At 43.4% G+C, this 16,489-nt stretch overlaps 1 protein-coding gene across 4 annotated transcripts in view; it reads left to right on the forward strand.

The window, feature by feature from the left end:
• Nucleotides 1-16,489, forward strand: part of PCSK6 (proprotein convertase subtilisin/kexin type 6) — a 136,168-nt gene that overhangs the window by 46,358 nt on the left and 73,321 nt on the right. For all 4 annotated transcript variants that reach the window (XR_009758923.1, XM_061594919.1, XM_061594918.1 and 1 more), the window contains 4 exons: nt 3,252-3,359; nt 5,052-5,195; nt 8,001-8,077; nt 11,006-11,094. Coding sequence is in view for 3 of the 4 variants with exons in the window: in XM_061594919.1 (XP_061450903.1) it covers nt 3,252-3,359; nt 5,052-5,195; nt 8,001-8,077; nt 11,006-11,094 (418 nt within the window). In the remaining variant the exon portion in view is untranslated. The remainder of the gene's footprint in view (nt 1-3,251; nt 3,360-5,051; nt 5,196-8,000; nt 8,078-11,005; nt 11,095-16,489) is intronic.

A 16,489-nucleotide genomic window follows, 5' to 3' on the forward strand; every position in this document is an offset into this window, starting at 1 on the left:
TGTGGAACTCTGACTCTCTCCCTACTAATCTGGGCCTGGCCTCATCTCTTTAAAGCTTCAGGTGGTCGGTCAAGATGCATCTTTTTCGGAAGGTATTTGGATGAGGAGAGAGACCAGATTGCTGCTGCTGTTAGTAATTATCATTCAGTGATATGTTGCTTTGCGTTTTTAATGAACTGCATTATTTTTAGGGATTTTATATATTCTTATTTTGCCTTCTTTGCATGCAATGAAATTCAAAACAACCATCCCTTGTTTTGCATTTATTTATTGCATTTATATCCTACCTTTCCTCCCAGGATCTCAGGGCAGCAGTCATAGTTTTCCTCTTCTGCTCTATTTTTTAGTCTCACAACAACCCTGTGAGGTAGCTTAGCTTATGAGGCAGAGATTGGCCCAAGGACACCCAGTTAGCTTCATGGCTGCGTGGGATTTCCCTGGGCCTAGTCCCATGCTTGACCCACGACTAGTCTCACGCTTGACCTGCATGGGCTCTGGTTTGCTCTTGGACACAAAACCCCACAGCGGGCTGTGAACCCGAGGGATGTTGGGGTGAGAGAAGATTTAGCCTGTCTGCCCCCTCTGGTCAGATGGAAGAACTGTAGGGAGACCATCCACACCAGGAAGGGGACAGCAATAGGACAGAATGTATCAGGTGGTTCTCCCTGATAACTATAAAAGCTTCTGCGTCAGGCTTGTTTGCTAGGCCTGTGTAACTAGGCGACTGTGGCTACATCTGCACCTTACATTTAAAGCTCTGTTATATCACTTCCCCAAAAGAATCCTGGGAATTGTAGTTTGTTAAGGGGTTCTGAGTTGTTAGGAGACCCCTATTCCTTTCACAGGGCTACAGTTCCCAGGGTGGTTTAACACTCAATCTCTCTTCCCAGGGAATGCTATAAAGTGCAGGTGCCTCAGCTGCCATTGTGCCTTTTAGCTGGCTACAGACTGCCTTTGCCTTGCATCCACTTCACTTTGCCTGCACCAGCCTAGCCCCCCAGCTTCAGGAGGTGGGTCTTGGCAGGAAATGACCTAGATGAAAAACCGATATTCCTCCTTTTTGTGCTCCTCATCCCAAACCACACGAGGGAGTGAGTGAGAGCCAAACCTCCTGCTATTGCCCCCCCCCCCCAACAATCAGACCTTTGAGGCTGTTATATTTCTAGGCTTCTGAGGCTTGAGAAGGAAAATGTGCAATAATCCTTTAAAACAATAACTCCAGAATCTGTTGAGCACATTAAATGTCTGGCTCGTTTTGTTTGAAAAGGTCACAACTGGCCTTCCCCACCCAGGGATTCCTATTTATTATTACGGAAATGTTAAGTTAATCTGTGTGTAGGAAATGTTCTCCCTTGCTGAGAATCCGCTACAGATCCTTTGAGTTGCCTAGGGAATCCTTCCTACCTTGGAGACTAATCCCAGATTTTGATTATTCTTTTTCTTGATGAAATTGCCCTTGTACAAGCTGGGGGTGGGATGAGATATTAATTCCCCTATATACTTGAGTAGTGAAGTTTGCATCTATTCAGCAGACTGAATATAATTCTGATCTGTTCTAATGAATAAACATTTGCTTGAAGCCTCATACTTTTGGTGTACAGCCTGCTTATCATCCAGTTTATCTTGTTAATGTTCTGCGGTGGGGTGTTTATAGCTGTGGAACATCTGCTCTGTTGAAAGCTACTCGAGAGTAGAGGGGAACATTCTAGAATTTTTATTTCCACTTTTGTTATCAAAACTGATTGAAACCCTTTTCAAAATTCATTTTTCTTTTGGTGGCTTTTGTTCTAAGTTGGGGTTTTGTTTGTTTGAATCCATCACACTGATAATTATGTTGGTGCTTCTTTGTACAGGGATTTGTTTAGATTTAAAAAGAGAAAAACGTGCAAAAGGGGGAAAAAAGAGAAAAAAGGCAGACCATTACTTAGAAAAATTGTCTCCACAGAATGAGGAATTCTTCATATGCTTAAAATAGCTTTTAAATTGATAAGTGGTCTTGATGTCCAGTGGTATTACGTTGCTAGGCTCCTTGATCTCAGGAACCATCATGCAAAATTTAGTTACAATTAGGGATAGAATAATCTGTCTGTTTCAGTTTTCTTAGTTTCATTTTTCTAACATTAAATTCAGTTTGCCTCATTTCTGCATTAATTTGCAATATTGTTTTAAAAAAACATGAAAATTCTTAGTGCGAATTTCTCCTAATAAATAAATGTTTGTATGCAGTTTTGACTAATGTACACATTATTTGCAAGTAATTTCTCCTAACAATTCATTTTTGTATGTTATTTTCACCAATATATTCATTTTGTTTACACTTTCCTCTAATATATGCGTTTTTGCAAACGTTGCTTGGTTGGCAAACTGCATCGCAAAATCCACATACGTGCTAATTTCAAAGGACAGCTGTATTTCAGTTCCCATATTGTTTTGGAAAGTGTGAATTTGATAAATTCGGCCTTGAATGCAAACAAGATAATATTTCTCCCCCATTCCTAGTTACAATAACTTGAGGTATCCAAATGAATAGCGAACAAGCAACTTTCCAATATATGTAGTAGAAGCTAGGCTCGTTAACAAAATGGAAAGGCACTTTCACTGAGGGCAAGGATGGACTGGGAGGAGAGTGGTTTCTGTGGTGGAACCTTGCTGGAATTCCTTACCTCAGGGGCCCCAGCAGGCCTCTTTTTCTATTTTTAACATTTTAATAGTAAACCATTTTTGGTATGGTTAGAGCTGATATCAATAAATTAGGCTTTATTGGTGAGCAAGACACATTTTGCAGTTTTAAGGCTGTGTGCATGTTATTAGTTGGGTGATTTACAACATTAGTTACAGAGTAGACCCATTTAAATCAATTGACTTAAATAACCTTAGTTCTATTGATTTCAGTGGGTCTCCTCTGAGGATGACTTAGCTGGATATTATCCTTTGTGTTTTCATACACTGGGCTTCTCAGTTTTCTGATACGTGTTTTTTTGTTGTGTATCTGCCTGAAAGAACAATTTTAATGCTACTTTGATTGTATTGTATTTTTAATGTTGCATTTTATTCTTTTAATTTTTGCAAATGGATCTTACTTATTATCTAAATTATTTATTTAGTTAATAAATAGTTTGTGAGCCATACGGCAAGAGCTGGGATTTAAATATAAAAGTGAACAAATCTTTTTCTGTAGATGCCGCTCTTTAAAAAAACAAACAAACGTGAAAACATTCATGTGAAACCCCATTTGATTATTATTTTTCTAGGTAAGATGGTTGCAGCAACAGGAAGTTAAACGAAGAGTCAAGAGACACGTTCGACGTGACCATTTTGTTTCCTTCAATGACCCACTCTGGCCTGAAATGTGGTACATGGTAACTATACACTCACTCTGTGTGTGTGTATGTGTGTGTGCATGTACATATTTTGGGGGTCCTGGGGAGTGGTGCAGAAAACTTCTGGCATCACAGAATTGCCCATTTCCTTCCTCAACTGCTCCAGGTGCGGCAGGACAGTTTAAGGCAGGGGTGGAGAACCCCAGGCCCAGGGGCTGAATGTAGCCCTCCAGGCTTCTCTGTCTGGTCCTTGGGACTCTCCTAGGCCACACCCCCATTTTCCAGACTATGCCCCTCAGGAACCCTGGATGCTTCTGTATGGCTGGAATGTGTTGCTGAACTATAATAATGCCTCTTGCTTGCCTGGATCTCTGTGTGTGTGTGTGTGTGTGTGTGTGCGTGTGTGCGCGCATGCACGCAGTGGAGGCTGGTGGCTCCAAAGTCAGTGGGGCAGTTAATCTGCTCTGGGTCTTAATGTGAACTTTAAAGGAGCTGTCCAACATACACCTTGGACGACTCCATGAAAGTTCTGACTAAAACCTGGAATGGATTCACTGCCCAGCTGACATTGGAGCCACCAGCTGACATTGTGTGTCTCTGTATGTGAAACTCTGGGGGTTTTTTGTTTTTTTTGTATGTCTGGAATCTAGCCTGCAGTACAAAATATAAGAATTGCATCTGTTGTTTTGCCCACTTTATCGTCTGGCCTTGCCCACAGCTGGCATGAGGCTCCCAGAAGGTTGTCCATAAGGGTATGCGGCCCTTGAGCTGAAAAAGGTTGCCCACCCCTGTGGTAGGAATCAGCAGAAGATACTGCAGATGCTTTCTCTCTCCTTTCATCAACTAGAGCAGAGATGGGGAACCTGTGGCCCTCTAGAAACTGTTGGACTCCAACTCCCTTCATCCCTGTCCACTGGCCCTGCTGGCTGGGGCTGATGGGAGTTGGAGTCCAACAACATCTGGAAGGCCAAAGATTCCCCATCCCTAAGCTACGGACTTTAGAGGTCAGTGCCTGAGGTAGTAAGTGACAACTCTCTAGTCATCGGGCAAGTCTATGACTATGTACACACTATATATTTAAAGCACCTGGCTTCCTCCAAAGAATCCTGGAAATTATAGTTTACCACTCACAGAGCTACAATTCCCAGCACCCTTAACAAACTACAGTTCCCAACATTCTCTGGGGGGAAGCCTTGTGCTTCAAAAATGTGGCGTGGACGCTGCCTTTGATTGAACAGACGGAGCACATCACTAGGCTTGGTGAGAATTTGAGCCTTTCCTGAGCTTCTAGAGGTGGGCTTGGCAGAGAAGAACCAATACACTAAATTTGGCTTTCTACATAAGAGCATAAGGAGCTGCCTTATACTGAGTCAGAGCATTGTTCCATCTAGCTCAGTCCAGTGTTCTTCAACTTTGGGTCCCTAGATGTTGTTGGACTACAACTCTCATGGTCCCTTGACTAAGCTGGCTGGGGATGATGGGAGCTGTTATTGGAGATGTACAAGAACGTCTGGGGACCCAAAGGTGAATAACAGTGGTCTACACTGACTGGCAACAGCTCTTCAAAATTTCAGACCGGGTTTTCTCCCAGCCCTAGCTGGGGAGGCCCACCCTTCCCCTATGCTAGCTTTCAAAGTTGTTCATTTAGCTGTGTGGCATGTCGCTTTGCTGGTCTGTGTGGGGTGGCTGGGGGGGAATAAACTGCTAACTCACTGTTATCCTTATCCTCAGCACTGTGAAGACAATGACAGTGACTGTAGGTCAGAAATGAATGTCCTAGCAGCCTGGCAGAGGGGATATACCGGCAAAGATGTAGTGGTGACCATTCTTGATGATGGCATTGAGAAACATCACCCTGATCTTGTCCAAAACTATGTAAGTAAAGCTGAAGCTCCCTGGAGCATCTCTTTTATGTGCTGTTAAGGCGATGATCCTATGCAATGGTGCTTGGAAGTAAATCCCATTGAACTCGCTTCTGAGCAGAGGTGGCTTAAGACTGAACTGTAAAGAACCACATGGTGACTTGGGCCCACACAAGGGTGTGGAGGGCCTTTATTCAGCCTTGGATGCTACATAAGTAGGAGACTGCTTGGAAACCACATGTAAGCCTCTTCAAGGTTTATATAAGTCAGGGATGGGAACTGCAGCCTTCCAGGTGTGGCCTTCCAGATGTTGTTTGACTCCAGCTCCCATCTGCCCCAGCCAACATGGCCAATGGTAGGAACGACTAGGCTACCTGGGAATGACTTCCTTTCCATTGCCCAGTAAAGGCATTGAGATCAACAAATGGAGCCCAGTTAGTCTTGCTATAGCCTGGTGATTATTGGTTTGTTATTTCCTGGGAATGGGCTTTTTCACTGGTGGCACCTGTGTTGTGCAATGCACTTATACAAGAGGCACCATCTGCACTGGCATTCTGCTGGCTTTTGAAGACGCACCTGTTTATGCAGGTATTCCCTTAATCTCTTGACCTGAGACCCCTATTTTAATTGCCTTATTGTCATAATAGGATTGTTTTGATTGCATATTTTAATTATGGATGTTTATATTTTAATGTTTTAATGGGATTGTTTTATTGTTTATTTTAATTATGGACATCTAGGTTTAAATGTTGGTGTAACTATTTTTTATATTTTGTAAACCACGGAGAAACCTATTTTGGCATAAAGCAATAAATGAATGAATGAACAAATGAATGAAAAAAATTAAGAAATACATACACAATGATGGGCGTGGAGGTCGAGCACCAAGTGGAGAACCACAGGTTCCCTATTCCTGATGTCAGTGGATGGCCAGAGCCTCCTCTTTCCCCTAAACTGGCATCATTGTCATCACAAAGAAGTTGACCAGTGAGGGTCTGGCTTGCCATGCTGAACAATCTGGTAGGCATTCCTTCCAGCATGAAATAACGGGATGGCCCAGAGGCTGCTATGTTATGCATGGGCTCTCCAGAGCATCATCTGACTTCATGCTGTTTTTTTAAATAGTTTAATCAACTAATTTAATAAATTAAATATTGCAGTCCTAAATAAATAAATGAATAAAATCCCCCCCTCGCTCTAAACATATGGTATTTATTGGCTTCCATAATCTTTTGTGAGATGAACTAAGGAGCTGAAGAGAATTGAATGTTTTTACACTTTTTGTGAATTTGCATTTACAATTACCCATTTTTGTAGTTGGGCTAGACATCTGTGAACATATTATTATTATTATTATTATTATTATTATATTACATTACCTCCTCTTCACTAGCAGTTCCCAGGGTGGGTTACAAATGATGATACTGATATTCTGGAATCAACATTTCCTTGATGCTCACTGGCTCCTTATAGCCTCAAATGAGGGAGCTTAAAAAAAAGATGATCAGATGAACCCTGGCGTTTCTCATTAGTGCTAATGGGGCATCTCAAAAAGCTTGTGAGCTTTCCATTACAAGCACAGTTGTACTTTTTTTGGAGAGCTGGGCATGTTTTAAAAGCCCCCTTTGAAAATTGTTTCAGACTGAGCCTCCTCATCACCTAGGGGTATTGCCCTCTAGATCAGGGTTTCCCAAACTCATGAGTTCATTGACCCCTTAATGAACTTATAATGTTGTTATCAACTCCCAACCCAAATTCTTAAGAATGTAAATGAAATAAGGTTAAGAAATATCAATAAATATAAAAGATTTATTAATCATTGATCACCATTACTAGGAATCATAAAATGTAAAAAAATGAGGAAGTAAAACCATGGTCTAAGAATATGGTTGAATTGTGGAATTACCTTATTAAACATAGAGGTTTGTTGTTGGCAAGGGAGGTGCACTCTGTACATGCCCATGGCCTTTATTTCTGAGGTTAATCATTCCTGATTAAATTTTCGCACTGTACCTTGTAAGACTCCTAGGACTTTATTCATCCCATGCACAGTCCAATCAACCCGAGGGCATGTTCTTGGACTCCTCGTCCCATCAGCCCCAGCCAGCATGGTCAAGTGTTAGCGATGATAGGAGTTGTAGTCCAGCAACATCTAGAGGGCCAAAGGTACCCTTCTCCTGACCTAAAGTTTTGCTTGCTGCAGGAGGTGGAAAAGGGGGCAGATGTAAAGATGGGGGACCTCATAGGAAGCTACCTTTTAGACCCTTTATATCTGGTCGAACTATTTGTCAATCTAGCTCAGTAGTATCTATGCAAATAATAATGGTTTTCCAGGGCCTCAGGTAGGAATTATATCACCTGTTATCTGATCCTTTTTGAACTGGTGTCGGGGGTTGAACCTTCTGCATGCAAACATGTGATCCACTTCTGTGCTGAGGTCCTCAGTGGACCCCATTAACCAAAAAGAGTTGAGTCATCCCAACCAAGAATTATCTGACACTGCTTTTGGCACAATCAAACCATTAACCCACCTAGCTGACTGGCAGAGGCTTTCTAAGATTTTAATGAAGGGTTTTTCACAATCATGCAAACTTGAGATACTTTCTTAAATTGGTGATGCCATGAACAGAGTCTAGCTGCAGCCTTTCTCCATTTGGAGTGATGGTCCATCTATCTGCAAGTCTCAAACTGTGATGTGTTTAAGAAGCTCTGTTCTGCCAGAGTGTCTCTTCTCCTAGTAAAAGCTATTATTTGTTTCTAGCAATCTTTTTTGTTTTGTTTTTGTTTTAATGTGAACAGCCCTTTCTGTTTCTTTCAGGATCCTCATGCAAGCTTTGATGTCAATGGAAATGATGGAGATCCAACTCCACGCTATGATGCCAGCAATGAAAACAAGTAAGTCTGATTTTTAACACTAACTTAATGCTTGAACTGTGGAGCATTGTATCATTTCAGACCTGTTTTTCCCCCATGGCTTAACTAGTGAATTTTTCACCATGCCATCATGACAAAACAGCTAAGAAGTTCAGTAACTTGTTGATGCATTCTGCTTTTCTGCAGAAATAACCAGAAGCTAAAAGACTGCCACACGCTTAAAAACCCTTTCCTCATGCCAGATAATTCAAGCTGGATTTAATGTCATTCATATGTTGCCTATAGTAGCTGTAATGCTTTGGCCTGAAAGGATCCTATGGGAGGCTGGGAAGGATAAAACTCGTAACAATAAATAAAAATCTAATAAACAGTAATGATTCCCACCATTGTTCAGAATTCAAGCCATGGTTTGAGCTTCTAAATATAAGGGCAAACCATAGTTTATTGCTGCTTTCTTCTGCTTTACACTCCAGCTTTAGGTGAAGTGGCCTCTGGTGGCTGAGTAGCTGCCAAAATTATGGTCTGTCAATCAGAGCATCAGGCCAAAACATAGCTTAAGCTTCATTAACCATGATTTGGAACAACATCTGAGTTGGGATGCTGAGTTGCTACATCAAGTGTAGAGCTCCACCTCCACACACACACCCTGGTATGGGGAGATTGGCTTGTGAATCTTTCAGGCCTGACGAGCAGGAGTTGTGCAGTGAAATTCACAGATGACTGGTTGCAATGCAAATGTAGCTTCCAGACCTGCAGGACTAAGCCTATACTGATGCAGAAAAATGTGCATAGCCCTGGTGTGATTCCATACAATTATCTCTGCTGATTTGTCAACAAGGACTCTAAACAAATCTTAAACCAACATGGAAGGGGCAGCAGACATAATCTGTCCTTTGGGAAGGAGAGAGTGGAGGAGACTAGCAACGACAAAATCAGGGCTTTCTTCAGACTGCTCCTCACAAGAGGGACAACTTTACATTGTATATCATTTATTTCTTGTAGTATTTTAAAATTGTAAACCACCTTGAGTGTCTTGGTATAAATTCAATAAATAAATTCAACAACAACAACAACAACAACAACAATAATAATAATAAAAGCCAAGAATTCATCTTTATTTACTTTTTTAATGGAGGCCTTCTGTGAATTTCTCTCGTTAATGACACTAATCCTTCGAGCACTTCATTAATTTGGTGGATTAGTTGTCAAAAACTTTTGAAAACTTACAGTAGGCCAGGGTTTCCATACAGAGCCTCTGCTTGAACACAGAAAATAGAAGAGGGAAGTTTTTCCTATTCATTTGCTGGGTGTGTTCATAGTGATTTTTGATAAAGAGCTTTTCCCCCTCTAAAACCACCATAATTCTACCAAGGTCAGTGTACATCGGGGTGTTCACAGTGTACAATCTGTGTACCCAAATAGTTGATCTGTACACTCATACGGCTGGTTAGGTTCCAGACCCCAGGCAAAAAGCGAAAATTGCTGAAAATTGGAACATACGAGGCTGCTCAAGTCTCTACCGTCCCCCTGCGGGCCTCTGGAGTTTCCCTCTGTGTGGTCTGGCACGCCTGAGGGGGTGTGGGTGGAGACTGGGCCCTTCCTGCATCCGTCAAGGAACAGCAGCGAGACCTTGGCGAGAAGGCCCCACGAATGCCGTCCGCTCGCGTCCGCTCGCCTGGGCCCTGGCCCTGGGGCCGGAGCAACGGAATGTGACCGCCCGCCCGCAACTGTGCAGTGGTCAAGTCTGAGGGCCGCACTGTGGGGGGAACCCGGCTGCTTCCTGTGCGTCGGTGGATGCAGTGCTGCCATTGCCGGCTGGCCATGCCGCTCGTCGTGGAGGGGGCCTGCACTCCATCTGTCCTCCCCACTTGCAGTTTTCCGAACCTGCCCCGTCCCCACTCTGCTGCTTGCGTCGGCCTGCCTGATTGGCGGCCGTTCCCTCCCTCGGTCAGGATGTGCACCCATGGCCCCCTTCCCCTAACCCCAAAGGGTGAGCGAGGTGGACTGGAGGGACGCACAGCAAGGTGCTGAGGCAGGAGCCGGTTGGTCGACGCGGAGGCTTTCTCTAGTGGCGGGGCGCGGGACTTCAAGTCTGTGGAAAGGTTCCTGTGGAAAAAATAGGGAGGAGGTGTGATCTCCCCCTCCCTTTTTAAAAAATGATGGGGTTTGGGGATAACCCAGCACAGATATTGGGAAGGGAAGGATTAGAACATAATAAACATGGATATAATTGAAAACTGCCATATTAGCAGAAGGCTGAGAAGCGGAACGCCGAAAAGCGGGGTCCTACTGTATTCACATGTAATTCAACATGAGTGCCCTCTGTGTACCAGTGTACACAATGTTTCAGCTGTACAAATCAATAAATGTACAGTCTTTCATACAAACACCTTTGTATGTGTGAAGACAGCTTGTACCTGTGTTCAGTACAATGTGTGAACAATAATATTCAGCAGAATTGGAAGGTAAGACTTTTCCTGAACTGAACCACTTGAAGCTGCAAATCAGGATGTTGCATATTTCATTGTTCCCTCGTTTATTTATTTAGTCATTTAGTTATTTTTTTTAAAATGACAACCTCCAAAACCAATATTAGCCAACACATAATGTTTGAAGTGGTCTTGATTATTTGGTGAAAACTTGAGAACTAGATGTTGAGATAAATGGTTCTAGTCTCCTCCCTGACATGCTGGTTTTCTCTCTCTCTCTCTCTCTCTCTCTGTGTGTGTGTGTGTGTGTGTGTGTTGAGCATTCTGGCAGGTGAGCTCCTATTTGCCCTTTGAAGTGTTACAGCCCAGGCCTAAGTATTCTGCCTCAGCTAGAACTTGGCCACAAAGAAAGGCTCTCTGATGCCAGCTTGGCTTTTGCCTGTCTCAGGTGTCCACGTTCTGCTGAGCTGTTACAGTGATTATGATGAATGGTACACTATTCTTTGTATTCTTTTCCCAGGCATGGCACCCGTTGTGCCGGAGAAGTGGCAGCATCAGCAAACAACTCTAACTGCATAGTGGGAATTGCATACAATGCAAGAATTGGAGGTAAAGAAGACTTTTCTCTTCCAAGCAGTGTATGGTCAGCAATTGGTTCTTCTGGAGGGCTGCTTTGAGTGACAACCCTAAACATGCTGTTCCAAGGGCTTCCAGCTAACTCCCATTGCTGTAAATGTTGCTCATCCGCATGACTCTTTTCGCCTCTAAATTTGGCACTTGGATGTCCCAGTAGCTGAATTTGGTCCAAGAGGTACCATTCTCTAAGCTCTGCTATAAATCCTCTGTGACTTTTTGCAAATGACCCTGGACACTTTGTAAGAAGGCAGTATTTAAATATTTTAAATCATTGAAAATGAAATAATACTGTTTTATTTTTCTATAGGTAACTCCCCCACCCCCTAAAGTTCTGAAGTAACCTCACAGCTTTCTTTGTGCTTCCTCTGAAATATCAAATTGCTAATTTACTTTCTATTTGGGTTTGCTGCTCCTGTGATAAACTTACGGGGACGTGAATACTTACAAATTACATGTTGTCCAGTTACCTGGCAAATGTATGTGCTGAGGGTTCTGCTAAGTTTGCATTTGCACAAGCAATTAGGGCTACTTCAAGTATTGTAACCTTATTACATAGAAGGACCTTCTGTGTGTAAGAATTCGTATGCAGTCTGTGTACAGGTTGCCACATGTGGCTAGCGTATACATGCATATTTTGCTTGTATACATGCGTATGTATGGCTGATCATTTTATACGATCCACAGCCAGGCTGTTTTTTCCTGTATAAGAATTGTGTAATATTTTCGTCAGCTGGTATAGCACAGTGGGGAGGAAAGCCTGGTTGGGAGTCCAGAGTCTGTGCATTCAAATCCCCGCTCGTGTCTCCTGGGTGTCAAGGGCCAGCTAAAGATCACCCCCACAATGAGTGGCTCAGGGGTTACGTGCCCTGCCACCTGTGCAGCCGTGGGCAAGCTGCATAGCCCTTAGGAGCCCAGTTGCCCCCCAGCTGGCAGTTGTGGGCAAGGAAGGGGCTGGCTTGTGCAGCTGTGGCAAGCTGAGCAGGCCCTAGCCAGCTGGGGAGGACTAGCCTCAGAGGGAGACAATGGTAAACCCCCTCCGACTACTGCTTACCATGAAAACCCTATTCATAGGGTCGCCATAAGTTGGGATTGGCTTGAAGGCAGTCCATTTCCACTTTTCAATATTTTCGTCCCTTTTTTCTGACTTTTTTTTTGTAGCTGGAGTGTTTTCGTGCTGCAGCTGTGTATGAAATGGTTGTGTTTGTCACACTGAGTTTGCTTCCTCTTAGACACTTTTCATGGTAGGGTGAATTGAAGCCTCTTCTGTTTACATCTGTCAGCTTTCACTGACCTCATCTTCCCTTCTTCCATTGGAGTGGCAGCACAGGGGGTGCAGTCTGGAGGCATGTTGGCAAGGAAGTTCCCTTTCAGCCAGGCGGTTATCTAAGCTCTTCCAACTGAATAATTTTTGCCCATATAATCCTCTTGTTCTGCTTCACAGGCCAAAAGATAGGCTGAAAGAGGATGGCTGTGCCTTGGCAGGAACATGGAGTTGGAGCTTGGTTGATGTGTCTAGAGGAGCATTTGTGGCTGTTCACTGTTTTACATATGTACATTGTTTAGAGATAGTGAATTTGGTTATTTGCAACGTGGAATTATGACAGTGGTAGGGAACATCAGGCCTCCAGGCCTCTCTGTTTTGGCCCTTAAGGCTCACTCCAGGCCCCACCCCCTATCCTCAGACCACACCCCTCACTGGCCCTACGCTACACCACAAGTGCTTTTGCCTAGCTAGAATGTGTCCTTGAACTCTGATAATGTCTCTTGCTTGTCTGGATGGAGGACAGGGAGGGTTATGTGAGTGTGTGTAGAAACCAGCCTATGGCACAGAGGCAAAATTTACGTTCATTGCTCCACCCACTTTTACCTCTAGTCCCACCCACCACTGGCATGTGGTCCTGAGGAGATTGCCCAGAAGGGAATGCGGCCTTGGGATGAAAAAGTTTCTCCACCCCTGAATTAAGATTATGTGGAATTTGTATTATATTTCCCATATTGATCCCTTTTCAGTTGGGTTGTGTAAACTGCTTAGAGCAAGGGTGGGGAACCTTTTTCAGTCCAAAGACCGCATTCTGTTCTGGGCAACCTCCCAGGAGCCACATGCCCGTGGTGGACAGGGCCAAAGGCAAAAATGGGTAAACCAAAGGATGTGAAGTTTGTACAATAGGCTAGCTTCTACACACCTCTCTCTATCCTCCATCCAGACAAGCATTATCAGAGTTCAAAGACACATTCCTCCCATGCAAAAAAACCCCCCAAAACACGCAAGGAAGGTGCAAAGCAGGAGTGAGGAGCATGACTCAAGAGTGTGTGCCCAGGGAGAGTCCTCAGGGCCAGACAGCAAGGGCTGCATTTGGTCTCCAGACCTGAGGTTCCTCATCCCTGGCTTAAAGACTTCTGTTGAAATATAAAGTGGTATATTAATTAAATAAATAATATTCTGCAAGACATGGAGGAATGGTATGGGAAAAGTGCAGAAAGGAAACCAGAACTTTTATCCCCTTCTGGATTGGCTGAAAAGAGTATACAGAAGGAACCTGCCTGGTGTCAATCAGCAGGGAATTCCAAAGTGTGGGTCAGGACAAGACTTGACCTGGAAGTATTTCTAGGAAAGTGATGAAGCAGTGGCCCTTAGAACACACCAGAGAGCCACTTGAGCAATGCTAGAGAGGCCCAGATTTGACCTGGAAGCATTTTTAACTAAGTCAGTATGGGAGGAATCACGGAAGTGAGAATTACACACCACTGTAGTCCTTCTTGGCACTTGCAACCTAAAACCAAAATGGTTTCCCATGCTGACTACCAAAGCAAAGGAAATAAACACCAAGGCCTGGAGATGCGAAGGGCTAGAGCGTCACCACTCTATGCCTATGAGAGAATCATGACCTGTTTTGCCTTTCAGTTTTTATCGGATGTTCAGGCTGTGAGTTGTTCTAGTGCAGGAAGAGCCAATGTGGTGCCCTCCAGATGTTGTTGGACTACAGCTCCACTCATCTTGATAATTGTCATGCTGGCTGGGACTGATGGGAGTTGGAGTCCAACAACATCTGGAGGGCACCACGTTGGCTATCACTGCCCTAGGGAATTTTTTAAATCTCTCACTCTTTGGGAGAAACCAATGGCTTGCTAGAGCAGAGTGTCCCTTTAATCCTATGAGCAATTTACCTCAAGGGACACCACTCAAGAGGCTCTTAGTATGGTCCTGTTGGCAACCTCCATGATTGCAGCTAGGGATGTAAGAAGGCATGGTTTTCCATCCCTCCTTGTATTCATCACATGTACCACTGTTTCTGCTCCACTGCAGTTTGTCTTCTGCCAAAAACTACATTATCTGTCTCACTGTCCTCTGTGGCGAAATTATGTAACTTACATAATTAATTACATAAATTATGTTGTCATTACAATATTCAACTCCATTCATTTTAGTGCAAAGCAAACACAATGCAACTGGGGAAAGAAAACTTAATTATGTATCATTTGCTGACTGAAAGCAACAATAACAGCGATTGTATCACTGGATTGATTTCCGTTCCAGACATGGGAAAAACAAGCGAACATCAGCAATTTCCACTCCATTTTTGCCAGAATTCTCTGACATCCCTCATTGCAACCCAGTTTGTTCTGCAAAGTGGCATGCTCCTTAAAAATTTCCTTACCACTGGGGATGTGCTAGAATTCCACGCAGTTCAGATTTCGTACCGAGTTTTCCATTAATTCTCTTATTCTGTATTATTGTGAATCAGATTTTTATGTAGCAATTTTCTGCAGCTATTTTTGAAAACATTCTTTTTAAAAATCAACTTCTGTAATATTGATATTAAGAATAATAATTTTATTGATCTTGTCTTCCAAAATATCAATATTTTCTTTCAAAATATTGATAGTAATATCAATATTTTTGTAAGGGGAAAAACAGATCAGTAAAAGCAGTGTCTAGCTGACAAAGAACAAATTCAACACCAGCCTGTTAGGTCAGTGGAATGCTTTTGAACCGGCACTGGCTGATGGATCCCATCTGTGCTTACCACTAATATGTCCACTTTGTATTCACAGTGGCCTTGGCTTGTTTTGCAAATGCCTCTGTGTTTATATAATACAGTTTTGTGACACCTTCAGAAGTAATAGATTTATTGTGGCATCAGCTTTTGTGGCCCAGAGACCACTTTGACAGGTGAACAGCATGTTTTATTTTCAGGCTGAGGATAATGCTGCATGCATATTCATACTCTACTCCACAAAAGTTGATGCTACCGTAAATCTATTAGTATTTAAGGCACCACAAGGGTCTCTGTGGTGTTCAACCAAGTAACAGGGTACTCCTCTGGAATTTGTTTCCTGTTTATATGTGTCAGGGAGATTCAGAGGATGTTGAGAAACAGAAGAACCCACCACAGGCAATGTTCAGGCTGCTTTTAAAACAGCCTTCCCAACCTGGAGCCCTCCAGATGTTGCTGGACTACAGTTTCCATCACCCCTGCCCATTTGTCATGCTGCCTGGGGCTGATGGGAGTTGAAGTCCAACAGCATTTGGAGGGCTCCAGGTTGGGGGAGGCTGCTGTTAAAAAAAGTGTTAACCAACCAAGAGTTTCGGCTTGCGTTTGTGTGGGGAAGAATGTGCATTTTTTGGGTTCATCAGAAGCAAGCCTTCATAGATTACTAAAAACCACAACTGGCGAGGACTGAGCTCAGCTTGGTGAGGAGTCGTATCTGTCATGCTCCAAAAGCTACAGTCTGATTTGTTTTAACTTGCTGCTCTTTCATTGCCCTTGCATTTCCTCCTCCCACACACACACTTTGTTTGCTGAGGGCGCAATACATTTACCGCTCAATAAACAAAAGAGGAATGCCAGCCCATCTTTCTTCTCTTTCCCCTCCTCTTTAAAGCTGTGCGCCTTCTGAAGCTTTTATTGCTTACGCTGTGGGAAGCAGCTGATTTATTCCTTCTACTTCCCATCTCCTCTCTTTAACCTCTTCTTCACTCTGACAACCAATAGATTCCCCCTGCAGTTGGGCTTCTACTCTGCTTTGATTGTCATCCATGCTAAGTGTGCTAGGTGTTATGTGCCCCTGTTAACTTTAATAAGGCTGATTCACAAGCCTTGACGAGTTGATTCAGAGAAAGCAAAGTGTGTATGTGTGTGTATAGTGTGGGAGGATATGGCAGCGAGGCACAAATCAGTTTGAAACTGGAACACTTTGAAGCCTTCATCAGGTGTTCAGAAGAAGGAATGCAGAAGGGGGCTTTGTACAGAGCTACACCTTTTTCACCCAGCCCTGTCCTTATGTGCCTCACACACCTGATGTCATATATTTATGTTAGCTGTAGGGAAAGTGGGAGAGCCAATGTGGTGAAGTGGTGAAGGTGTTG

This window comes from Rhineura floridana, chromosome 14 (assembly GCF_030035675.1).
Source record: "Rhineura floridana isolate rRhiFlo1 chromosome 14, rRhiFlo1.hap2, whole genome shotgun sequence".
Lineage (NCBI taxonomy): Eukaryota > Metazoa > Chordata > Lepidosauria > Squamata > Rhineuridae > Rhineura > Rhineura floridana.